Here is a 27,756-nt window from a genome sequence, read left to right as displayed (position 1 = left end):
GGTGTTCGGTCCGTTAATATTTTCCGTTTGTTTTTTTATCACTTTACCGAGCTTAACCTAAAGAACCTTTTTTTTTTAAAGTACAATTTTTTAAACGGGGATTTTTTTTAACTGAACAGCATTGCTAGGTCTATTGATGTCTACTTAAAAGATGTTTAACAATATATGGTATGTAATATATTTTTTAATAATATCAAATTAATTTTTTGGATTACAGTTTTGTTCTGAATTTGGCTGCACAAAACGCAGGGATGGCACTCGGTACACTTGTAAGCACTGATCTCTTTATGGCTACTAATGCTCTAAGTACATTCGCTATTTCAATGTCTGTTATGTTAGTTGCCATACCATATATATATTTCTTAACAAAAGAAACTTTAAGACCGGATTACAAATCATTTGAGGTAGGAATGATATTTTAATTTTAATTATTTTTTTAAATGTATTTATTTCAATATAAAATAATAAAATTTGTATTTTCAGTCAAAAATTTGGGTACTCCTTAATCTTGTTCTGGTGAAAGAGATTCTAAGTGCTACTTTTAAATGTCGGCCAAATTTAGGAAGAGCAATACTCTGGATATCTATTATAACACTAACAATTATATCATTTACAATTCGTAAGTATGAAATAGTAAATAAATTACATATGTATATTTTTTATATATTATTTAATTACATTTTATTTCCAGAGGGTGAAAATTTTGTATACTATCAATACTTACAAAGGAAATTTAGTTTTAGCATTGACGACTGTAACTTAATGTTTTTCTCCCAATACTTTGTGCAAATATTGGGCAGTATAATTGGAATACTTTGCTTAAGAATGGTATTTATTATTCCTTTAATTGTTTTTTTTTAATTTTAAATTATTAATTTATATTTCAATTTCTTATAATTTTTATATATTTAATATGTAATATATGTATATTTTTATTTTTACAGCTTTTCAAAATCAGCTTGAGCATGATAACCATAATATCATTGCTTTCAAGTTTATCGTATTGTCTCTTTTGTGCGCTCTCTGTTAATTGGTGGGAATTTATTATAACTTGGTTTTTCGGTTGTTTGGGCAATATCGCTACATCAATACTTCTAGTGTTGCTCTCCTATATTGCACTACCTTACGAATTTGGTTGGTATATTTTCAATTTTGTTTATATATATTATTAACAAACTCTTACATTTCATTCTTTAGGTAAAATTTTTGGTCTTGCTACAACATTAATCACATTAATACCAACTGCAGCTAATCCAACGTACAAGGCTGTTTACAATGCTACTTTAGACTATAATACACCCATTTATTACTCTGTTAGTTTTGGATTTTATATTTTATCTATCATCTTAACAAGGTAATATTAAAATGTTTTATTTTATTATTAAAAACATTTAATTAATCTAATTTTATATTTTCCAGTGCAATGTACTATTTTCAAAAATCACGTACAAAGTCTGTCTACTAGGAGAGAAATGGATAACATTTGAACTTATATACATATAGTATATACAATTGAATCGAATTTACCAAGTGATATTACTCGAAAAATATATTATTATTTTATTAGTGTCTAGAATTATTTTTAACAGAATAAAATAAGATTATATTAATATGATACTAAGATACTAAATGATAAGACAATTTCTTATTATTGTTCCGTATTTGATAAAATAAACTATTTTTTATTAACGAAAAAAGTGTCATTCGAAAAGTTTCCATTGCAGATTTATGTTAGTACTGGTAATATAATATTATGTCTATAGAATCGAGTTCTAATGAAACGTTTATATGTTCTTTGAATTACGTTTCCTACTGTACATATAATATGAAAGAGTATATGGAATTTGTCAAAATATTTAACAAAGAAGACGTTAAATGCCGTATAAACTATTCACTGGTATATACTTTCTTCCTTATCAGCATGAGAAGTTAAATTTAAAGGCTACCACTTGTCTGTTTTTGATATGTAGTCCTTTCTCGATTTTAGTAAAATAATTTATAGAGTTTAAGATAATTGATGTACAAAGACTTTTTCTAAATGAAGATATAATAAGCCAGCAAATGAATACAATTAATTAATTACTTATACACAGATTATTTTGCAATGATTAGATTACCCACTCAGCTCTTTGAACCGAAGGTTTATTATGGTATAAGTAAGTCCAGAACAAAGTCTCTGATAAATATGTAGTTTGTATCCGATTACCCACTCTGTGAACCGAAGGCTTATTATGGTATAAGAAAGTCCAGAACAAGTCTCTGATAAAAATGTAGTTTGTATCCGAAAGAAAGCTTATGTCAAAGGTCTGACATCATGGTCTGCGCAACCATCTTAAGAAGTTCTATTTGTTTGCATAGACAGAATTCCACTCTGCTTGGTAGCAGATGAAACCATTAGTCACATTCTATGTGGTCTGAAGTGTCTGTCTTCTTTTGAAATTTGGATGTTCTCAACATACATTTTGACATTTTGGCTTTTATTGAAAAGACTTCAGTTAAGGTCGATAAGTAACACAAAAGAATAATGATATTCGCACTGTTCTGCTTCGTATTTTGTTTTTTTTCTATTCTATTACTTAATAGTACTGATCGTAGTAGGAATATAAATGGTGAATTGGATTTTAGGTCAAAAAAATGTTTATAATAAAATCGTAGAACAAAATTCGTATAATATGTGTAAAGTAATAATAACACACTGCAACCGATAAAATAATTAGTAAATAATTGATTTTCATAAAGAGTATTAAAAAAAACAGAGCAAAGAAAAAGGAAGACTGAGGAAGTATAGTTAGTTTTGATTTAGAAAATAATACTAACTAAATTTGATAGAACAGTTTGACTATTTTCTTAGAATCTGTCATTAATCAACCATAAAATAACTTTTTGTATTATTATTATTATAGATAAAGATCAGGTTACAATAGTGATCCTAGAGGTTTACTTACGACTTTTAGCGGATTGTGTTATCACATAATACTAGTAAAGTATAAGAGAACCATTTAGGAGCCATCTTGTTAGCCATATAAAATTCTCAAGAGAATTGTTAATCTATGCAACTACGCATCGGATAAATATTTAGTGTAGCGGTAATCCAATAATAATATTAATATTATTCAAAAAAATAATATCGTGAAAGATGAAACTATATGAATTACTGTGGTTTTTTTTCTATATTATATAAAAATTTTCTACAAAATATATAATATTTTACAGATCAGTGGTGTAATTACTACAGATCAATAATTGAGAAACACCGATCTAGACATAAAAACGCTATTATGTTGCTTTGACGTTATGTCTGGCAGTGAATAGTGGCAAAATAGTAGTGAATAAATTTGACTTCCTCATAGTTGGGGCATATATAGAACTGGATGACGAGTTGTGTAATAAGATAGCAAATTTCTTTACATATCAGATTAATAAAAATAAAATTTATATATCAGTAACCGAAAAAACTTGCGATTTTACTTTATCATTATAACCGTGTAGATGTGGCATAGATCGATCAGGTTTACTCTGGTCGAGTTTAATACTCACACAAGCATTATTTGTTATAAAGAGTAATAATCCTTGTTTCACAATATATATTTATCAATTAAATTAAAAATATGTTAAAAAAACTTTTTTTTAAATAGCAATTATCATTATCTATTAAAAATTGTTAAAATAAACTCCGCCTTGAATATAATCATTTTTTGATAAAATAATAATTTAGTAATATTTTGTCTCTTTTTATTTTCCTATATTAATAACGTAAATTAGTAAAGTTCAATAGATTTTTTTTTAATACATAATATATAAAAAAATAATAATGATTAAGAAGTGTATATGTATTTGTGTGTGGTTTTCGATTTATTTGGGTACCCAGAAAGCATTTTCAATTTAGTGAATATCCTTTATTAAACAGAATTAGGAACCATTAACGAAAGTTTCAAATGATCAAGAATTATATTTAGAAAATATTAAATATAATATAAAATAATAAATAATAAATAATAAATATTAATAACAATACCAATAATTTTAATTTAATTTTAATTTTAAATTTATTAAATTTAATTTTAATATTAAATATTAAAAATATTTTATAAAATCTAACAATGACACTAAATCTTTCTTACTTATTTTGAGGATGATATATATATGTAACATATTTACAAAATATATATATAAACTAAATTCATTGATATAATGAATACAACTAAAAACTGTATGAAGGGTATTAAAAATTCAATAGCTCCAAACTATCTTATGGTATTTTGGAGTAATTTACAAACATTAATTTATATTTTTTAAATTGATGTAGATTATAATCTTAATGTCTGCATTTTTCATATGCTGAATCGAATAGAAATGGAAAAAGTATAATACATAAAAAAAAGTGAAAAACTCCCCTAAAATATGAATCAATAATATTTTAAATAAATCTTATCAAATAAAATAATTAATTACCGATTTCAAAATGGTTGGAAATTGATCAAATTTTTTTTTAATTTTAAATAATTCAATAATTTTTTTTTTTTCATTTATAAATTCTTTGCAGATTTCAAAATTATGTTTAAATCTCATTGCCTTTTCGAAATTACTTTAGTAGAATATACAACAATATTTTTGATATATACAATATATAACATATACTCCCATCTTAAAACATCATGGTATAAGACAAAGATTGTGTTATACCTATGATATCAAATGGATCTATAAATTTAGGAAACTATTATAAATACAAAAAATCGTGGTGTATATTCTACTAAACTGATTTCAAAAAGATATGAGATATGAAACTCAAACCCATTGATGAGGTCTTGAGATTACTTAGCACAGCATACATTATGTTCTTAAAATATAGTAATATAACATAAGCTATATATTCTTGTATATATGATTTACTAGATTTAATATAAAAATCATTTTATATCTATCGGTTTAAATGAGTTCAGCATTTTCATTGTTAACTTAGATTAAATATTTAGAACACCTTAGAACTTTGGCATCGGCTCACAATTTTGCAAAGGTGACATGTGAAAGGTTTTCAGAAGAAAATTTTTATTAGATCCTGTCAAGAAGTTTTTGCACTTTTACTTCGAAACATTTAACTATTTAGTTACTAATTAAACCTTCGTGTCTAGTATGAAGTTCTTTTTTCTACTTTTTTTGCATATTTTATTAGATATAGGATTTTTACAGCTTCTAATTTAAAGATCTAAGAATAAAAAAATTTTAAAGTTGCATGACTATCTGAATATAAAATAATACTATAGTTTTTAAATCGTCCTATATGGCATGTTATAACACAAATGTTAATGTCTTACACTTCTGCCTGACAAACTTCAGAGAGATTCTCATTGCTTTAAATTTCGGTCCAAGAACGTCAGCTCCACCTTGTCTACTTCAGTTTTGATGTATTTGATTCAACCAAAGTTTGATATTATGAAATTTTCTTAAATCCCTAATATCATCACAGACTTCTTTTTGGCCATTACTGTGTATACGTAGAACTCCAAAACACGAACAGAAATGTTACTTCATTCGAATGCAATAAAATAAAACGGCGGCGGATACATTATATTTATGTTGGCTGATATAATGATTTTAAAAAGAACCAATATAAAATAATTTGAAAAGAATTGATTGATTTGTGAAGCTAGTAAAATATTCCTACTTAAGCTAAATCCATGTGGAAAGGTATCATCAAAAGTTGGACTAAAATTAAGGCAAATATTTTAAGTATCCTAAAGCCCACAATAAATAGTCTTCTGTGTGATTTTTAACACTTCTAATAAAAAACGGATTGGCTTAGTACAGAAAATAATTATAAAAAGTTACAAAAACATTACGACATACATTGGTTTACACCGCTTTCAAAATTGGAGTTAGAATATTTCCGAAGTAACTCATACGTTTAAGAAAGCAGCAATAATTACGCACCAATCTGTACTATTTTGAAGAATAGTTGATACTACCTGCGTTTTTACCCGAGACACCCCAACTGTCGTAAAATCTAGTATCATAGGATCCAAGTTCTTCCATCTTCGGTTGTCCTGAAAACACTTAGTTGGTATCGTAAAGGAGTATTTTGGTGGATGTGGTTAATACTTAAAGATAGGCAGAAAAAGTGTTGGTGCTTATGTTTTCACTTGATGTGGAGTTACATTTATTCAACCGGGTTTCGTGATCCCAAGAACAGCAGAGCTTTAGATGAGCCGTACTTCAACAAAAAGAAATTTATGTTCAAACAGATCATTTCAATGGGTGTCGGCGAAATTATTTCCAATAGAGCGTTTTTAGCCTTGATAAGTGTGTTGAGAATCCGTATCGTTAAACCTTCACGACTACGTAAAGCAACTAAGACTATCATTTTAAATCCAAAGTGTTGAAGTAACAACAACCAAATATAAGTAATATAAGTAAATAAGAAATTAAATCTACGTTAGTCTCATCTAGTATCGATGTAACTCAGGATCTATATATGAAGAATATTGAGGAACATGAACCACCTGTAAAATTGAAAATAATAACAAGTATTACTAAATGTGCAATTAGTCTGTCGTCGGTATGGTATTAAGCTGTTAACATCTTTGTAATCTGTAATCAGTTACTAAATCAGTATATTGAAAAAAACTATAAAAAATATAACTGACGTCTTCATTGCAATTAAAAAAATTTGATAAAAAAAAAGACAGGCGATTATTATTGAGAACGCAGCAGAAGTAAAGGTAACCCTGCTGGTTCTCGAAATTTGGTATTTGGAAGCAAGCATTCACATTAGAAAGCAAAATAGTGTTGTCCGCTATGGTTTATTTGTTACCTCTAAAAACTTGATTTAAATTTACCTAATAAAAATTACCTAAGAATATTATTTTAGTCAAATTTTATAGTATTTCTTAATATCTAATATGTATATATAATGTTCCAAATCATATCGCTATTGTAGACATTATGATAAATATGTTTAATAATTAAAGAAAAAAAATATTATTAGATTACTATCAGCACGCACTTTACTATATTATAACAATATTAATACATTGCTATATATTTAGTACATTATAGAAAAAAAATAAATTAGTGCGTTATTAATTAAATATATTTAAATAAATATATTATAACAATATTAATATATTGCTAACAATAACAATAACAATATTAATATATTGCTATAATATGTTTAGTACATTATAAAAAAAAAACAAATTAGTACTTTATTAAATAAATCTTTTGTGGATATCCCTTACGAGAATAAAAAGATTAATAATTCTAATCAATCATAGTTTAGGGCTTTATAAGATATATCTTTTATAGATTTCATTTTCAACAATAACAGAAAGATTAATAGTTTTGAACTATTAACAATAAAAAATGATGGCTTAGTTAAATCCTTCTTTTATGTTAAAAAAAACTAAAAATTTCTTAGAAAACAAAAACCTAAAGAATAGGATTATTTTTATGTACTAAAGCCAATTTTTTCGACGAAGAAATTAATCAATTAAAACTTAAAAGTCATGCTGGAAAACTAGTGAATGAATGAAAAGTTCCCCTTCGAATGTGATTCATTCAGAAAATGTTAACGAAGCATTACACAGCAAAAAATCAAAAATTGCTTATCAGTGTCAGTTTATGAGTGTCAAATTTAATTTATAACAATTATGTTTATTTAAACATAAAATATATCATTTAAAAATGAATTGGTTTTTTTATTTATACAGCTTTAATGTGTTAAATTTGTTTAATATCCAATCTCTTCATTAAGAGATTAATTAATCCTAATCCTTAATTATCCTGATATAATCTAACCCTGTTTCTTATAAAAATTCTTATAAATTTTTATTCTTATTATAATTTATATAAAAATTAAGTTTCTTTTTATTATTTAAGACATGCACAAGAATAATAAAATCAAACAAAGATAGTTGAAATATCGGAATAATATTTTAATACGAAAACTGACCGGCTTATCAACACTGCGTTATCGAATCTCAGAATGGTTACAGGTTCCTCGGGGAGTTATGCAGATCTGCGGTCAATTATTGCTTAGTCTGATGAAGTGATAAACAATAATCTAGTCAAAGTGTAAAGAGAGGGGTTTTGAAAATACCTCAAGTTAAGAAAGAGTAAAAGTGCTTAAGTGCACTGGCTCAAATAGCTTCAACATAATAATAAAAAAAAATTATATTAATGTAAAGGATTGTAACCATTTGGTTTCTAATATAACTAAAGTCAAATACCATAAAAATATTATTATATGTATATAACGCGAACACTTAGAAAAGAATATAAACGTATGAAATGCTTCATACAGTATTCGAATTGGAATTATCCAATATTAACATAATTGCATATATTGCACTCATATTAATAACCAGAAATCCATCCTCTAATATATATTAATATTGGAAAATGATTTATATTAAAAATAAGAATTATTTTGAACGTTAAATTAAATATAATTTATTTTAACCGGTTTGTATCTCATTTCTTTATTGAAAATAAATTAAATTTCTTTTAAAAAGTCTATTGCTAAATTTATTTTTATTTTTATTTAAAATAAGCTTTAAAAATATTTTAAACTAATAAATACGAAAAAAGACATTTAACAAAATATTGTACAAAATTAATTTAATTTTAATTAAATTAAAAATACTATTTCATTATTTGAAAAATTGATTTCATTATTTTTCAATTTGATAAAATACGACCTTAAGACTGGTTATAGTAAATTAAAAGTTTTATACATATTTTAACTATTTTTACGGTTAATATTTTTATTATATAAGATTATACTGAATTTTATTTTATTTTTCGCGTTTTTTTAATATTGAAAAGGCTTATACAATTTTTTTTTAAGAGTTTTTAGACCTATTAGATATTTTATTCTCGATTTTTTATTCATTAATCGTTATTAATTATATTTATTATTGTTATTTTTATTATATTATTCATTTATTTTATAGTACATTAGAGGTGTTAACTTTCCGCCCTAAACTCTTACTAAGAGTGGTGTATTTACCTAAATACACCAATAAAATAATAATAGAGTTGTTAAGTTGAGAATATTTAGTTGAAGGCAAATTTAATTACAAAACAAAATCTAGCAAAAATACAAATGCGTACTCTATTAATTAACTGAAACAACAAATTTACAACAACAATGAGGATGTTGTATAAGCTAATTTTTGATTTACAACTTAACTATTAACGTGATGGGTATTTCATTAAGATTAGATCAAATAATGTTACTCATACGCTTTAGCAAATTTGTGCTTTTCATCGAAAAAAGTAGTTTAAATAAAAAAATAGGTTATAGATTACTTATACGTGAGAGAAAAAAATTCTTTTAAAAATTTTTTAAAATATTCAAAAATGCAACAGATAAGGTCCTGTCTAGGAATGTACTAAGTAATGTTGTAAACACTACGGTAAATAGAATATGTATGTAATATAAGCAGAAAGTTTACGTCATGTAGTCTATATCATGTAAACCTTGTAAAGGATATATGTAATAAAAAAAAAATACCTGCGAGTGAGCCGGTATCCAAAAATTAGTCAAATATTTAGGACACCCAATGATTTGAAATATTGAGAAAACTGTTAATTTTAAAAAATATGGTAGATACCTAGCATTTGATACAGATCAAACACCAAGCACCAAAAGGATTAAAAATATTGAAAAAAGTGAAGATACTGTCAAAGATTGAAGAATAATTTGAAGAGATAGAAAAAGATGAAAAATGTGCTAATATTTGTAACTGATTGCGAAGTCCATAATAAAGCCGCATTTAATTTTATGTTACTGGTTCACTTGTTCAAAGTACACTATTACAATATAAATATTTAATAAATAAATCTAAAGAATAGAACACTACGAAGAAAGTGTTCTGTTTTATAAGTGTTATTCCGAAATTCTCACGAAGCTCTAAAAATGGTATATTATTTCAAAAAAAAATGCAATTATTAAAGAATGATAACTGTAGTGATATAAAAAAAAATAATATAACAATATCTATGACTAAATTTCATGTACAATAGAATACCCCAACAATCTATAACCTACCACAATAATTTTTGTGGACTTTAGACAAAGAAATTTTTTTTTATTATTAGTAATAACGTTTTATGGTTACGGTTAGGCTAATCGATAAACAATTATGATACTAGAAAATTTAATAGCCAATTAAGTGTACAGATTTGTGAGAATAATATTGATAAGCAATTGAAAACCAAAATATTGTATAGATAATAATTCAAAACAAATAAGTGTGCCAATATTCATTAACCTCTGCATTTTTTCCGAAACCGTCTAAACAATTTTCATATTAGGACTCTAAAAACATATGTTCTTTAGTATGAAATCAAATTTCGAGTACCATGATTCACTTTCTTCAACTCAATTTGTTCGATTAATTTTTGGTAATTTGTCATACCATAGCTTTCTTATCAGTATCCCCAACAGAGTAGTCGGTAGCTACTCATCATTCTCATTCTAAATCGTGGATTTAGTATCTAGAGCGGCAACATGAGTCATTACGCCAGTGTATGTTATCAGTCTCTGCGAACGACGAACCTGTTCGAAGCGAACATATATGTTCACACTAAAGTTTGGTTTTTATTTAAAAGCAGAGAGAATTGAGTAGTTGTCTTCAGTTTAGCGGCAGACGTGAACGGTTGAGTTTGGTGAAGTGTAATAAATTGTGCGAACTTTACGGCAAAACTTGTAAATAACGTACAATATAAAATAAAAAAAGAAAAATCAAAATGTCTCAACAAAATCGTGATATCACATACGGTTTTGATGTGGAAGCCGCTGAAACAATGCAAAATTTTGATGCTGCCATTGCAGCAAACGACGAAAATGATATTACTACTCCATTGGAACCGAAAACTGAACTACGAAAACGCAGTTTTATCTTGGAGCCGCCCACATTTTTAATATTTTTTGCTATATATTTTGCAAGTGTGTTAAAATTTAAATACTGAAATGTGTATATTATTATTTATGTGATTGTGTACAAATTTTGCAGGCACGGTCTTTCAAAACCAATTGCTTTATCAATCATGTACTTATACCTTCGGACACAGTGCTGAAGACTGCAAACCATTGTTGGGTGTTATTCAGGAAACAAACACATCAAAGGTAAAATTTACATATATGTTTTATAGTGAACTTTATATGTTGTATTAAACCGAGATAAATACTTAAAAATGTTCCATTGCTTCACTTGGTACTAATTCGATGCTATGTTAATGAAACTCTCACACATACTCGTAAATAACTTTTTGCTACAGATCTATAAAGACGTATGCGTAAAAATTTCATATGAAAGTTTGCAGAAAGATAATAAAAGATTAATTATGCATAAAGAAATAGTAAAAGCAAAATAAAAATATGTAAACAAAACCTATATTTACAAACAATAACAGTTCAATATGCATGCCATTGCTCTTTCTGACTTACGCAGCATTTCACGATCATGCACACTTCACTACAGTGAAGCTTTATGTTGCTTGCGCTGTAAGTTTAACATTCTCTAAATTTAACATGAATCTGTTATTGATTTACATGAGATCTCAAGTTAATCGCTTACGCTTTATCAGTGAAGCTTCATATTGCTTGCACTGTAAGATTAACATTTTTTAAATGTAGGCCGTATGCGAGTTCGAACAAATTGATGCTAAATTGAGGAAAACACTAAATGAAGTCGGTATCGCAACGAATGTTGGTATTTACCAGAATTTCGAGTAGGGTAAATTAATTAAAAATTAGGTAAATTAGATGTTAACATTGTGAAAATTTTAAAAGATTTAGGGAAACACTAAATGATGTCGGTATGGCAGCGAATATTGATATTTACCAGAATTACCAGTAGGGTAAACTAAAAAAAAAAATTAGGTAAATTAAATGTTACTATTGTGAAAAATTTTAAAAAATGTTTAATATAATATAATTGCGATAAATAAATAAATAAATATTTACATAAGTGCAGTACAAGAAATACCTAGGAAATTTAAATTTACTTTATCTCTATTTAACTCGAACTCGCACACGGCCGTAATATAATTCTGTTATTGATTTACATGAGATCTCACATTAATCGGACGGGGCGGTACGCAGATCTTAGATAGGTCATTGAATAATCACGAAGCTTACGAGGAATACGTAAGTGAGATGGGTGAGACTCTGCAGAAACCTCCCAGCTAACAAAGAGTAAAAGTGCCCAGGTGCACTAACTCGGAAAAGACCCAACATTAGACTTTAACGTCATTTTACAGACATTTTTATTAATATTTTTTCTTTCAATTTATCACTCCTAAGCTTATTTTAACTGCAATATTTCAGAAATATTTTACAACTTACAACTTCAAAATTTTATGCAACTTCAACACGTGTATGTAATATGTAATATTTAAACAAAAACATTTTCATTGAAATTAATAACAAAAAGGAAATATATAAATTCATTTTTAAGCACATTTGTACTCTTAACACTTACTGTCAATGCCTTTTATCTACAATTAATCACGAACGCTTTAATGTGTTATCAAAAAAATAATTATCAATTAATACTTTAATTAAATGAAGTGTTCAATAAAAATTATTGATATAATTTCACGTACTGATTTCTTTTGATTTTTTTGTACTCAATGTTCAGTTATAAATTTGTTAAAAATTATTTGAAATTATATATTTATTTAGCTTTTACCAAAAATTACTGCTAACCTTGTACGCTAAAAGGGCTTTAGTGCACAAAAAGGCTTGCGACACCTGTGTTTCTAAATAGAGCGGGGGCTTTCCATAATGCTTTGATAACGAAAGTGTTTACATACCAAAAACAAAAAAAAATATTACTGTATTTTGTAATATGGTATTATTTTTTTATAATTAATTATGTATAAATATTTTAGTAGAGGTTATGTTTTTAAATAATGTGTGTAGTTATCATGTAGTCAATCATCAATTTAAAAAAATATTTTTTATTTGAATTCTAGAAAATTGAGGATGATGTACAACCATATGTTTCGAATATTCTTTTGGCCAAGTCGCTTATTACTGCACTTATACCCGCAATATTGAGTTTATTCGTTGGTCCATGGTCAGATAAGTTCGGCCGTCGATTTGTTATATTAGCTACTTTTTCTGGTAAGTGCAATATAGCAATATAGAATCATATAATTCAATATTGATCATTTTATATACAATGATTTAAAATTAATTAAAAATAATTTTTTATTAGTTAATTTTTATTTGTTTTTAGTATTATTTATGTTGTTAGATACTAAAAAATAAATAAGCTAATAACTATACCAAATTATTGATTATTGATATTTATAATTTAATATACTAATATATTTTTTTTATAAATTTTTATATATATATATTTTTTTATATATTATTTTTTATATACATTTTGTTTATATGTATATTTTTTTATATATAATTTTGATATCATCACAAGTGTAATTATTGGTCAAAATTTATTTATTCGTAATATAATGCTAAAGGTTTTTATAAAAAAAAATACTATAAATAACAAGACAAGTAACTATTCCAATTTATTAGTTTTTATTTATAATTTATTTTTTTTTTATATTATTTTTTATTTTGTTTTTATATATTACGCTTTTCTATGTTTTTTTCATATTTTAATTTCGTAATCATTTTATTAAATTATTTTTAATAATTCATTTTATATTTATAATATATATATGTAAAATATAATACAAAAGTATAACAAAAAAAAATAAACAATATATTATAAAAAGCATAAAAAGTACAATAAACAATATATTATATACATATATATATACATATATATATACATATATATATACATATAAATATATATATATATATGTACAAAGTTTTTTAAACTATAAATTACATTTAAACTTAATTAATAATGTTTTAATAAAATTTATAAGAAAATAGAATATTTAAAATTTTATATGATAAATATATAATAAATTATAGTAATTCATTGCAATAATTAAAACAATTAATTCTTTTCAGGTTATTTCATTAACTTTGCCATTTTAACAATATTAGCTGGCGTTGCTATAAACTCCGCATTCAGTCCATGGCTGTATATAATCGCTTCAGTTCCCGTTGCTATAACTGGTAGTACCTGTGTAATGGTTACAGGCATTTACGCATATATATCAGACGTCGCTTCGGAAACAGATAGAGCAAAACGGTAAAGTCAAGTCATCTGTTTTTAATAGTAGCAGTCATCTATAAAAATTTATTTAACTTTTACAGTTTCATGTTAAATGAGGCTGCTCTTGGAGCCGGTACAGCTTTGGGCAATCTTTGTGGTGGTTATTTATATGAAGTAACAAATGTTGTAACAATTTTTGGCATTTCAGCAGCATGTTCGGCTGCTGTATTAATCTATGCTTACTTTGTATTGGTAGAAAGTATTGAGCCGGAGAATATAAGCCATGAGGTATATTTGAAAATAATTATATCCACACTCTCAAAATTATTTGATACATAATATATTTACCGCTTACAGTCTAAAATTCGTTCTTTCTTCCAATTGGAATTGGTGGTGGACTTCGTGCGCACATCTATTAAACCACGTCGTAACTACGATCGAGCTACAATGTGGATAACAATTCTTTCAGCAACTATTGCAGCTTTCGTTACACGTTAGTTAATAAATAAACTCATTTCAAATTATTGGCTTCTAACAATATTTTCATTATAGAGGGTAGTTCCAATGTTTCCTATCTCTTTTTGCGTAAGAAGTTTGACTGGACTGCTTCTGATTTTGGCACATACAATGGAATTTCTGCTGTAGTACAAATCGGTGGCGCTATTATTGTGACTATAATATTGCGAAGAGTAATATATATTTTAAAATTTATATTTATATTTTAATAACATTTATTATATTTGATTTTTAGGTATTCAGAATTTCGCTTGTGACTGTCTCTATAATTGCATTAGTCTCCAGTACTTTGCAATGCTTAGTAAGTGGTGTTGCAGCAGTGTCTTGGGAAATCTATTTAGCTATGGCGCTTGGTTTCATGGGTGGTGTCTTAACTGCTATGTTACGCGCCATACTGTCTCTTTGTTCACCAGCTAATGAAACTGGTAAGTACATAATTGATTTCATTTCAATATTATATACATATTTGCTAACTTATATCAATGTTTCTTATTTTTAGCTAAAATCTTTGCTTTGACCACATCATTGGAAGCTATAGCACCATTAATATCATCACCAATTTACACTGCTGTTTACAATGCCACATTCAAAACAGATCCTGGTGTTTACAATTTTATTGGAGTGGGTGTATATATAATGTGTTTAATTCCATATATGTAAGTATAAGTTAGTGAATTAATTTTAAACAAAATCTAGAAATATTTTTAATTTTAGTGCTGTATACTTTAAAAGTAAGCCAACTGGCGTTGTAGGCAATTTACCAAAGTTGAAGTAAAATTATATACCAATGCGAAATGAACGTGCTATCTTCGAACTTCGAAGATAAAATTCACTCTCCTAAAATATTTTTCAGAGGACTTTCTTTCGGAACTAAAACGCGCCATCTATACTAGATGAAATCTTCCTAAAAGTTTTAGTAGTTTCATATATTTTTGCATAAGTAATAATTGATATAAGAAAGTAATCGTTTTATGTTTGTGAAGTAAATAAAAATATTGAAGAATTGTTATTAATTATATTAAAAGTTTGTTATAACTTGATTTTCGAACAATAAACATTTCAAATTTTCTTGGTTATTTTAAAATATCCTCTTTAATTACAAGTATTATATGTTTAATATAATTTTATTAATTTCATAACCTTTAACGAAATTATTAGACTGTATCAGTAATTATTATATATAATATAAAGTTTAATAGAAATGTCGATTTACTTGATACTGAATATTAGTTGGATTTCCTATATAAAGACTGTATGCTTCAATATAAGGAACCCCCAAAAATTTATGTGTAAATAATTAATATTAAGGAGAAAAAAGGAATTAGTTTTTTAATAAAAAAAATTGTACAACTTATTTTATTATTTTGTAAAAATAATTCTAATAATGCTAAAATTATTTTAAAATTTTGTAAAAAGTGAAAAGTACAAATTTATTGATTAATGTTTAATTATTAATAATTTATAAAGTTTAAACTTTCAATATGAATTGTAAATATAATTAAAAATAAACTGTAATATTAAATAAAACATAATTAAAATAAACTTTATAAAACTTTTCTTTTATTTAAATTTTTTCTTAGTATTTAATTTTATTTTATATATCAAGTTGATATTATCAACTTATTATTATCAAGATATTATTAAATATCAACAAATATTTTATCTATCCCATTTATTATTTATTTCAAGATTTTTGCATAGTGTTCCTTATGAGTATACTTAAACCGTAGAACAACACTAAAAATAAGACATAATATATATATGGTATTATTTTAATTACATTTAAAACTAAAATCATTGAGAATATTGAACACTTACATAAGGCATACTAGTGCAATACCATAAAATCCCACGCTCACCAAATTAAATAGACCTGGGAAACTTGATAGAGACTGTTTATAAATAAAAGTATATAGAGGAGCAGCTAGAAAAGGTGCTACGGATTGTAATACATTTTTAATAGAAAATATTTTGCCTAAAATAATTAAAAATTATTATTTTTGCATCCATTTAAAAACTATTACATATTATTATTTACCTAAATCAGTTGCAGGCACTATATTTGAGACAATTGTACGACACATTGGTGGACCCACAGATCTAAAGGAACCTAATGCGGTTGCCAAATATAGATGCCAAGGTTCGCTAGCAAAACCTCTTGCAAAACTTGCAGCTATGTCACTTACATATGACACTATAGCCACTGCAACGATTGACATTTTGAAAACCTTTAAAACAAAATATAATATAAAAAATAAATTAATTGAAAATAATTAATTATATAATAATTAGTAATAATAAAATTTTTTATATAATGTATTTTATATTATTTATTTATATTATTTGTTAAAATAACGCCCTAAGCAAGAAGTCACTAAAACTTTAAAATATCAAAGATATAAATCTGATTAAAGTTATTCACAAATTATAACAAAAAAAAAATTTCAAATAAATAAAAAATTATATACGAAGAACTAGACCAACAGGTGTTACCAAATGTCACAAATAATGGATATTGAACGGTATTTGCATCAGTAATATGAGCCACCAAAAAATTTATATAATTAAAGAACAAATTTTTGGATTTGAAAATGTTAACATTAAATATTTAATTATGACTCATTTTATAATATATACTGAAATTCATAAATTAGATACTAGAACTTGTTCTAAAAGATTTTTATTACAGATATATTCAAGTCTTAATCGATTGTTGTAATTATTAACACATGATATAGCCAAATAGATAAATGATTATCAATTAACAACCAATTCAACCTTTCGAATGCACTCCAAAGTATCTCTCATTGAGGATTCCTTAAAGTCAGGATACAGTAAAAAGTCCGTAACTAAAGAATGAGTTTCATCTCCTTTCAAGCTAAGACCACATTTTCTAATCTCAGACGGGCTCATTCTAATGACATGGTAACTTTGATTCTAATATGGTAACAAGTACCTTGCCAACAACTTAAGCCCACAGATATTATCAATAATAAAAATATATACATTTCTAGGACAAAAATAGAAACAAAACTTTTGAAAATGCATATTAGTAGATAAAAATTTAAAATAATAATTTTAAAATAAATTTTTTTTTAAATCTAATTCAATATTTCATATAAAAAAATATATACGAGAATTTAATAACGATATCATATTTATATCATTACCTTTCTTAATATAAGAAATCCTACTAAAGCTCCAAACATTGGTGTCATATGACTAACAGTTTCATAAAATGTAAATTCACGTACAGTCCAATGAAACTTTTCCCTCACAAACAAATAGAACACGGTCATAGCGCCATCTATAATTTCAAAACAAAAAAGTATATAATTTAAAAAAAACAAATGCATCTTGATTTGCCTACCACCCACAAAAACTCCAATGAAGAGTACACTAGTCAGAAGCCAAATAATACAGCGATCATAGCAAGGACGTTTCTTGAATGAAGTGTTTATCATATCCTTAATATGCTGATAACTGAATATATTAGAAAATTTATTGCCTTTAGGTTTTTCTTCCTGTATGGGTTTTTCGTTATTTTCAACTTTTTTTGTACTTCCTAAATTTTGAGTAAATATAGCTTTTGTATTACCACAAGTAGATTTCGCTTTATCACAACATAACTGCATATCATTAGTTTTGTTTTCTATATCTTTTTCATTTTCGTCATTATCCAACTTGTAGTCTAAACTTTCTGGTATAAAGAAAATTACAAAAAGCGTTGCACTAATTATGAAAAATGCAGATATTGAGAATACTGTGGTTGCACTCGTTGCTTCATATAAATAACTGGAGAGTAATGCACCAGTAGTAAAACCAATAAATATGTACACTTCTATAAAGATCATTCTGTAAAATATTTAAAAATACGTATTAAATAGAACATACATATTCTACAAGATTATTTATATTATACATAATATATCAATATTAATACATTTGTAATAATAATACATATTGACGATTAATGTACGATCACAATTATAATATATATAAATTATTTATATTTATCACAATATATATTATCACAATATATATTGTGTTTTATGTACTCACCTATAAGGTCTTGTCTTTGTATCAGTGACATCAGATATAAAACAGAATCCTGCTACCATAAGAACACAGTTTCCTCCTAAGAATGAGTGAGGCATTGCAGCTAAAATGTAGTACCATGGATTTACTGGATAATACGAAGATATTTCGCATATAATGGCTGTTATAATAAATGTGCAAGAAAATCCTTTAAAAAAGTAAACAATATTATATACAGATTGCCTAAATATGGTTGTATTTTTTATTACCTATCATTGCTATTATCAGTAAGGGTTTTCGTCCATATTGATCAGACCAAGAACCAATAAAAATGCCGCAAATAGCTGGAACAATACTTTCAAGCAATGTACGCATCATGAATAAGTCTGCAACATACTGTTGCACCTCCGATTCAATTTTCTAAAGAGAGAAGAATAATATAATATGTTTTTTCTCTATAATACTTTAATATTCTAGTAATAATTTCTTTTCCTATATTTCTGAACTTATTTAATATATGTGTACGAATTGTACAGTTTCTATTTGTCGGTAACAGATAACAAGGGGTTATGAACGATCTTGAGCTTCGGAGAAAAACATTTAATTAATGGGTTAATTAAATTTATAATAAACTTCTGTAAAACCAGAATATGTTAGAAGCATAGATTTGGTCAAATGAGGGCCTACTTGACAATGCTTCCACTTTAAATCTATCCAAATATTACTTCACTGTTCAGATAGTTTTGAAAAATTTTTATAATAATATATATGTACATAGAATACCTGCCACCATTAATTCAATAAATTAAATTTAATTAATTAAAATAAATTAATTGCTACAATGAAAAATAAAAATTCTAAAATTAAATAGAATAAAAGTCTATTATTCCAAAAAGAATTAAAAAGGGAAATACAAAACTATTTTGAATATAAGTTACTTAATAGTCTTATTTTTATTCAAATTTGATTTACTAGGTTCAGAAAAAGTCCCAATGCAAAGTTTCTTATTTTCACAGAAGATCATAATCACATACGTAAGGTTTAGAGTGATAATTGCTTTGTGAAGTAGAAATAATTTTAATTATAATATAAACTAATTGAATATTTCAAATGAATTAAAAAACTTCTTTTTTATTTATTTTACTAACATTAAGGTTTTAAATTATTTTTTTTCTTTATTGTTTTTTTATATAATAAATGAGAATGAGAGTTCGTCTATACCCCACAACAACTTTTGCCGTGGGAGTGGCTCTACGCAATAGGAGCAAAAATATAGAGCCTAGTTTATAGATTTATCAGGTTAGTTCATTTTTACTTAGCGGGGGAAGTAGAACGTTTTTTTATATTATCTGAACACCTTTTCAGGAGAATGAACTACTTTTATCCATGGTATCAAAAAAAGATAATTGCTTGAACGCTTATGCTCTATACGACTTTAAGTTTCAATAAGTATGCTACATTTTATGAAGTCTAAAAAATCAAGGAGTTATTAAGAAAGTGTTAGATGATTATATTACCTGCAGAAATGGAATTATGACATGCCTCCGTGAATCGTACTATTTCCTACTGTTTGAACATTTATGTGGAAGTATTTCAAGACATTAATTTATTAAAAGAAATTTAGAGTGATTCTAGACACAATATTAAATATTCCACGAAGTCATGAAAAACTAGAACTCCAACGCTAAAATTAAGGATGTTTCTATAGCAGATTATTCAGAAGATAATTCAGCGGAAAATTCAGCGGAAGCATTCATCGTTATTAATGCCATCCAATTTCATTTACATATACTTATATTGTAGAATAATGAAATATTTGACTAACTTTGTCAAATTGTATTTCTTTTATTTTAATTTTAAATCCTAAAACTGTTAAAAAACACCCTTTAATAATAATTTTTTTTCTTAAATAATAGAAAAAAATCTAATCAGATCTTAATGGATATTCAAAAACATTTGTTCTTCATTATTAAAACGGGTACATATATAATATGCATCAATAATTGAATCATTAAAAGTAAATATCTAACTTGAAAATTGAACTGATTTGTTTGTATATCGAGAAACATGTAATGTAAATATTTTTACAATATTTTATAAATTAAAATAAATATTTATTTTTATTGTATAAAACTTTCTATTCAATAGTATATATACTCTTGATAGGTTTTATTTATTTTATTTGAAACGGAATGTGAACCAATTATTTTGTAAAAAAACTAATAAATTATCGACGTTTTCATTCATCGTTATTGAGATACGATGTTCACCCTACGAAAAACCTATAGTAACATTTGGATATTAGTTAACTTCTTATGCTAAGATGATATATTATATTTTCTTAAATCCATTTTAAGTTGATTTGTTCGCTTCAATTAATTTTGTTATCTAATTCATCGAAACATGAAATTCCATATCTAAATCAAATAAAATATAATACATTTCATTTGAATCCAAAACATATTTTCATCTCCCAGGTACGAATCATCCAAGTAAATTAATCATCGAGATTAATATTATGTACATGACAAATACAAAAGAAAGCGTTGGAGTAAATTAACTCTTTCTTTGTCGAATTTCAAACACCCTTCACACAGACATATTAAGAATTTGTTTACGAAAGATAATTGTATAGGAATTTAATCTAACATCAACAAATGTTTAGTTGCTTAATTCCATGAAAATATATTTAGAACTGAGAGTTGTTCTTATAGGAAATTGAATCTAAATACCTAATTTATACAATACCAACCAATATGTAAATTTAAGTTAAACGATCTACAATCTACATTATTAAAACAATTACATGAAAGAAAAATCTTTAACGCAATTTATTAAAGAAATTAAATCAGATATTGAAATGGTTTCCATTCTTCGTAGATAATTTTTAATTCCTTTTTAAATGTAATAAAATTTAAATCAATAAATTTATTCCTCTGCGAACTAAATAATTATTTGCATTTATATTTGAAAAAAAATTAAATGTAGTTGATCGGTTCTAATGGTAGCCCAACTGACATGCTTCAACATTTCATAGTCATAATAGAGATCATTCGTTGTTTTCCTATGACATTATTCGCAATAAATTCAAAGAGATAAAAAATTGATCCATACTTTAGAAATCATGTAATTCAATAGATCGCGTGTTCTTAATAATAAACAGCCCGATAAACTGACAATTACGTATTTCTCCAATTTCTCTAATACGTAATTGTCAGTTCATCGAGCTGTGCATTGGTAAGGACACGCGATCTATTGAATTACTTAATTTCTAAAGGATGGATCTATTTTTTTTTGGGTGCGAAACTGAACAATCCAAGTTACCACAACTTTTATAATGATTGTTAAAAGAAATACGCGGTTTCTCTACGTGAGTTCCTAAATAACATCGACTAAAGTGAATTACAATTACAAATGAGTTCTCATTATCTGGTCTTGTTATACGAAAACCATGTCGGTCGGATAGTTATGCATGCCATAAGTGTGTTCCACCTTTTATTGACTAGGTGAAGAAAGTAGGGGTAAATATTTCTCTTAAATATGCATGAAAACATAAGGTGGAAACCCAAACTATACGTGTAGTGAATCACCAAAATAGACCAAGCTGCTTGCATTTCAATTCATGTCAATATTGAGTATCTGAGTACCCAGATGAGAGTCATATTAGCAAATATGTACAGCGCGCTAAAATCTGCTCTGAACTCTTCAACAAGTTTTGATTTTATCATGATGGATTAAAGAACACAAAACAAATACATTTGAATATAATATATACGTTTATCTGTAGATACTCATACGTATTTAACAACCAAATGAATAATAATACAGGTAGCAGCAGTATATTATTTTACTTCTTAAATAAATAGTCCTTATCTATTTATTTTACTATACTTTTGTTATATTTATACTTTTTAAATTATATTTTTATTTATGTTTGCCAGTATCTTAATTTCTTAATATAATGGAAAATATCTATTAACATTAATATTTGCAAATACTACTATATATATGTATATATATATAACGGAAGTAGCAGCAGTGAATAAATACAGATAATGAAAGAAATATCTGTATTACCGTTAAATATTTTATCTTCAAAAATCTTCCGTAAACATAAACACAAGAATAAAACGGGAACAAGAAAACATTGGATAGATGTAGTACAAGGTAACCAAATGCAGGCGTCGTACCTGGAAACCGAGAGCAATTAACAAACTATAAATATAAAAGCATTTTCGACAATACTGAACTTCTATAATGCTATTATCTATAACCGAAATTTTAATAAAATTTTTTTATTTTTTTAAAGTGTAAAGAAAATAAAACATAAGATATGCAAGCTCTTGTATTTAATTGGCAGTATCAGATTAAATTATTTAATCAGCATTCGAACCGATTTGATTAAATTTAAATTGGTAGGTACGAGTACTGTTTATTAGAAGTTAACACTTTCAATAATTGAAATAGGATCCAGTAAATGGATAAGGATTATTAAACCATATCGTTGTTGTGTTTAATCTATGATGGAAAGTTCAGTATGAAATTTTTACTACAAATAGGCTGACTCTGGCCAACGTTTAAAGTTCTTTCATATTATAATATCTAGGACTTCTGCCGCTTCCCTGATCTAAAACATATTGATTTATTTATATTCTTTAACACCAACATAAAAACAATTATTATGTGTATCTATGAAATAATCGAAACTACGCACCTTCAATAACAGTTTTTTGGAGAAGAATGTGCAGTATATATAATATATGGAAAAAACTTAATTCAAATAAAAAGAAATTAGGGGAAGTAAGAATACGCTTTAGAAATAAAAACATAATATACATATTTGGCACTTTCATAAGAACTCAAAGAATCAAGGACAATAACGAAATAAAAGAAGAACGAATATCAACGTTTGTGACAGGAAATTAAAACGCCTTTGAATAACGAGTCAGATGGATGGAATTTGTTTCTATTATATGTAGTACAAAGGAACATCGTAGGGAACGAGAAAGCTGACAGTTTGGCTCGATCTGGTGAGTCCCTTGATGCGTCACTGGCGATACCGGTTTATATTACCCTAGAGACTATTAAAAGAAGAACCTTCCTCTTTCCTTCTTTCCGCAACTTGCCAATAACAGATGGAAAGTTCTTAGATCATGTGCAACTTCCAGGTTAACATGGTCCACCTTTAATAAAAATAGATCCCCGCCCGGAACTTATCAAAAGAGACCGCGTGAACACTGCAAGGCTTACTGCAGTTCTTACTGGCAATTGATGTATAGGAACTCACACAGAAAAACTGAGTATTCCTTATAACCCTTACTGCAAAAGTTGTGAAAACCCGCAGGAGAACGAAACCATAATACATTTTCTCTGTGAATGCCCGGCTTTGGCGTCCAGAAGATATAGGTTCTTAGGAAAATACTTCTTTGGCGAGATGGATTTAGTCTCTACTCTTCTATACTAGGGTTCTTGCGAGAAATGTGGTAGCAAAACGGCGAAAAATGTCATGTCTCTCTAGTAAATTCTTTTGCTTGTAATACTCGCAGCTCTGTCAAGAAATTAATATTAATAATTGAACCTTCAATGTTTAATGAATCATTTATCTGATTCAATTCTACATAAAAACCACATAAAAACTTTTAATTATATTTTATTTTTATCTAAAAGCAACTTAAGGCATATAGGAATTTATCATACCCAATTCCTGTGAATAATATTAATATCATTTGGTTCTATCTAATAATTCTAGAGACCAGTTTTTTATAGTTTAAATTTGTAACTTAACGTCATTTACAGTTTTATTGATATGACATGAGTAGTACAAAAATTATTAAATTTATTGTAATGACGATGTATTTCCAAAGATCATGTGAAGTGGTATACTTTTATATATATACTATTATATATACTATATAAATATTTGTTTGTTAAGAATATGGTGGTATATATATCTATGGTACATTATGATGTGAAAAATTAATTTGTTATGCAATTAAAAGTTTTGATTTAAATATGTAGTTAAGCTATTTATTAACAATTTTTTAAGTAATATTTTATTTAGTTGTAATTCTTTATGCGTACTAGAAAAATTTTTAACAAATATTAGTGTTGACACAACCCATAATACTAAATAGATTCAGTCAAGTTTTGGATGCAATGAAAGTTATTGTGATTTCTTTGGAAACAAAATTTTTGAAAGTAAATTTCACTACTGCATTAATATCTATGTACTATATATAATACATGCTGCAGTTATATATTTTAATTTGAAATGTGATTTATTTATATAGATGTAGTATATAAATACGGAAGTTATCACAGCGAGAAGAGTTGCACGTCAGAGTATTCGAGATGAAGGTTTAAAAAAAATATTACAACGCATACGACGAAACGGCGAACACAGACCGCACACTAACAATAAATTTAGAATGCATAATGACTTGATTGGGTGAGTCAAGTCCTTAAAATAAAAGACAGAAAACCACAGAAACAAATATCAATATCCAATAATGCAGTTAAACGACTCAACTTGAGATGGTTGAACAATGTTAGTGAAAATGTTCAATACAGGAACAATATTGAAGAAATATGGTATTTGATAGATGAGAATAAAGAAAGACGGGTGATGAAACTAAATCTCTCGAATAGCTGTAAAGCTTATAATGATGATGAATTCATATCATGTCATATTAAGAAAGCCTTTACCATATAATGTTATTATCCGATTTAAGGCTTCTTCAAAATTCGGTTTTCTGGTCAAGCTACTCTATTTCAAATTCTAACAAATCCAGTAACAACAAATTAATACCGGAGTAAAAGGATGCAGAATACTAATATCTACTATAACTAAAGTGTACATATATTCACTATTAACACAATATATATTTCACTTACTTACGTTCAAACGTTCACTGACATTTTTGGTTCCCAGTTGCTTGCAATCGGTTTCATTATAGTCAAAGACCACGGTACAAGCTTGAAAGATCACCTGATTTTTCATTATAGTACCTTTATAAGAAAGGTATTATTAAAAATAGGGATCATTTACAATTTCAATTTTTACTGGAATGCTATGCTATATCAATTACATACCCGATAAGCTCATAGAAAACACAAGAGCAAAAACGATGGGTTCTATATAAAACATATTGAATATTTTGTGCCATTCCAATTTTTTCAGGCGTTCCAAACCAACATTTTTTACAATTTCCACCATTTTTAAACTGTGATTTATATATATATGTTATTATTTATATATTTATTTAAAATATAAATTGTTTTAAAGTTCAGGAACTAAACTTTTTATTCTCACTTTAAATGTTTATAACATTTGTTCTATTTGTTTTAATGGTTTAATTGATTTATATATTACATATATCTTTATTGCATTTTATAAAATTCAATTTATTTAATTTGTCAAAAATTAGTCCCGTGCTGACACGTAACGGACTCTGGTAATTTATTCATTCCGATTGAAGTTCCACTCACGAATAGTTTGTGCTTCTACTGAAACGCACATAACCGTCAAAAATCACAACTATTGAATAACTAACTTCATTGTGTTCTCTATCGGCGCAAAGATCGTCTATTGAAGTACGTATATATACATTATTTTATCTGTTCGGATGTGAGTATGAAATTAATATATGTTTGTTATGGATTCACTAGTGCGGCAAATCAATAATTATTTGCATTAATTTTTTTACATTTAAGTATTTATTTGTTTTTATTCACAATCGTTTGTATATATTTTAATACAAAAAGTTATAGTTTTCTATGAATCTCAGCTGAAATGAAAGCTGAGCTCTGTTGTTACTTTGAACCGTGTCTCTTCGACACTAGTTGTAGACTAAAAGAGCTGTTGGATTTTATGTTGATATAATTTATCTTTTTTTAAACATTTTTGGGGAATAACCAGAAGTGTAATTCAATACCAGTTGGTATGTTTACCAATTTAAAAATTATTTATAAATTTAATATTTGATAAAGATATTCAGTTAAAAACCAAAATAATTGTTTACGCATTAACCATAAATAAACAGATAAACAGAAGATAATAATGTTTAAAAAAATATTTTGGAATAACTCCCAGATGTTAATGATGATTACTTTTATGATCACAAAACCTAACACTTATAACTTATAACATCAATGAAACATATTAAAAGTCAATGAGTATACATGCATTATTATAATTTTTGTTTAAAGATTTTATATATATATATAACAAAATCTAAGCCTACCATTAATTATATAGCTTGTTTGGCTTTTTCTAGTAATGGAAATTAATAGTTATCTAATAAGATATTACTAGATATTATCTTATTATCAATAAGATCTATATATACATATAATCTACAAGATACCAATCCTTAACCATCACTTCGCAATAGACTTCTGAATCTATCATTACTGAATTTTAAATTTCACCTTAGTTGTCACTATTTTTAACACAGATTATTTCTAGAACATGCTGTTTAAGAATATATTATTTTATACTAGATTATTATTTTATACTGGCTAGTTTACTAGAATATAAAACTTTGTGACATCATAATTTGTTAAATCTTAATAAAATCTCATCTCAATTAATTACTCCAAACAGTATTCAGATATTCAATCAGATATTGTTTTATATTTGGTACCTAATTTGGGAAACCTTTAGATAAAAAATTAATATATTATATGCCAACTAAAAGCGTAAACTAAACTTAAAGCTCTGAATCTACCAGTGCGATTTAGAAGAAATAGAATTAATATTATATTCCTTCTAAATCCAAAACTATCACTTTGCACTAGACTCCCAGATGACTTTTGACTTGCTCCACAATTTTGTTCTATAGCTCCGACTAAAACTTCTTACTATCTCTTATCAATATTTCATATGTCGTTATCGATATAATCAGTAAGATATATCAAGACCTTTAAAGAAATGATTAAGATACTTTCAATCGTTCATTTATTATATTGTTTTTAGCTTTATTTACTATTTCTATTACATTTACTATTTAAATCATCTCAAATCTAAAAAAAACATGTAAATCAT

At 26.3% G+C, this 27,756-nt stretch overlaps 3 protein-coding genes across 4 annotated transcripts in view; 1 reads left to right on the top strand and 2 right to left on the bottom strand.

Moving 5' to 3' along the window:
- The window catches only part of LOC119684777 (proton-coupled folate transporter-like), a 91,551-nt gene that overhangs the window by 39,223 nt on the left and 24,572 nt on the right, over nt 1–27,756 (bottom strand). The gene's annotated exons all lie outside the window — the stretch shown is intronic.
- Nucleotides 10,663–15,666, top strand: LOC119684780 (tetracycline resistance protein, class C-like). Its single transcript, XM_038098901.1, has 10 exons — nt 10,663–10,954; nt 11,022–11,134; nt 12,988–13,138; nt 14,009–14,192; nt 14,258–14,444; nt 14,514–14,649; nt 14,709–14,845; nt 14,908–15,097; nt 15,172–15,328; nt 15,387–15,666. Exons 1-10 carry the CDS (start codon nt 10,756–10,758, stop codon nt 15,445–15,447), a joined length of 1,515 nt encoding a protein of 504 aa, XP_037954829.1. The 5' UTR covers nt 10,663–10,755; the 3' UTR covers nt 15,448–15,666.
- Nucleotides 16,339–25,928, bottom strand: LOC119684779 (solute carrier family 46 member 3-like). Of its 2 annotated transcripts, XM_038098899.1 has the most exons (9): nt 25,803–25,928; nt 25,609–25,718; nt 18,980–19,130; nt 18,735–18,918; nt 18,043–18,527; nt 17,843–17,979; nt 16,711–16,900; nt 16,491–16,647; nt 16,339–16,409 (listed from the first exon to the last, which is right to left on the bottom strand). In XM_038098899.1, exons 1-9 carry the CDS (start codon nt 25,924–25,926, stop codon nt 16,352–16,354), a joined length of 1,596 nt encoding a protein of 531 aa, XP_037954827.1. In that variant the 5' UTR covers nt 25,927–25,928; the 3' UTR covers nt 16,339–16,351. The 2 variants fall into 2 exon arrangements, with proteins under 2 accessions (XP_037954827.1, XP_037954828.1); XM_038098900.1 differs by lacking the exon at nt 25,803–25,928 and having other exon boundaries at nt 25,605–25,689.

The sequence above is a fragment of the Teleopsis dalmanni genome, chromosome 2 (assembly GCF_002237135.1).
Source record: "Teleopsis dalmanni isolate 2A chromosome 2, ASM223713v2, whole genome shotgun sequence".
NCBI lineage: Eukaryota > Metazoa > Arthropoda > Insecta > Diptera > Diopsidae > Teleopsis > Teleopsis dalmanni.
This window is presented reverse-complemented; position numbering and strand designations above follow the sequence as displayed.

What these genes read in the sequence shown, in the direction of transcription:
- LOC119684780 (XM_038098901.1), top strand. Translation starts at nt 10,756, where the DNA reads ATGTCTCAACAAAATCGTGATATCACATACGGTTTTGATGTGGAAGCC. An exon ending in TTTTGCTATATATTTTGCAA is followed by an intron (nt 10,955 to 11,021) that starts GTGTGTTAAAAT and finishes CAAATTTTGCAG; the next exon opens with GCACGGTCTTTCAAAACCAA. An exon ending in CGGAGAATATAAGCCATGAG is followed by an intron (nt 14,445 to 14,513) that starts GTATATTTGAAA and finishes TACCGCTTACAG; the next exon opens with TCTAAAATTCGTTCTTTCTT.
- LOC119684779 (XM_038098899.1), bottom strand. Translation starts at nt 25,926, where the DNA reads ATGGTGGAAATTGTAAAAAATGTTGGTTTGGAACGCCTGAAAAAATTG. An exon ending in ACTGATAATAGCAATGATAG is followed by an intron (nt 18,919 to 18,979) that starts GTAATAAAAAAT and finishes ACTTTTTTAAAG; the next exon opens with GATTTTCTTGCACATTTATT. An exon ending in ATTGCACTAGTATGCCTTAT is followed by an intron (nt 16,410 to 16,490) that starts GTAAGTGTTCAA and finishes TCTTATTTTTAG; the next exon opens with TGTTGTTCTACGGTTTAAGT.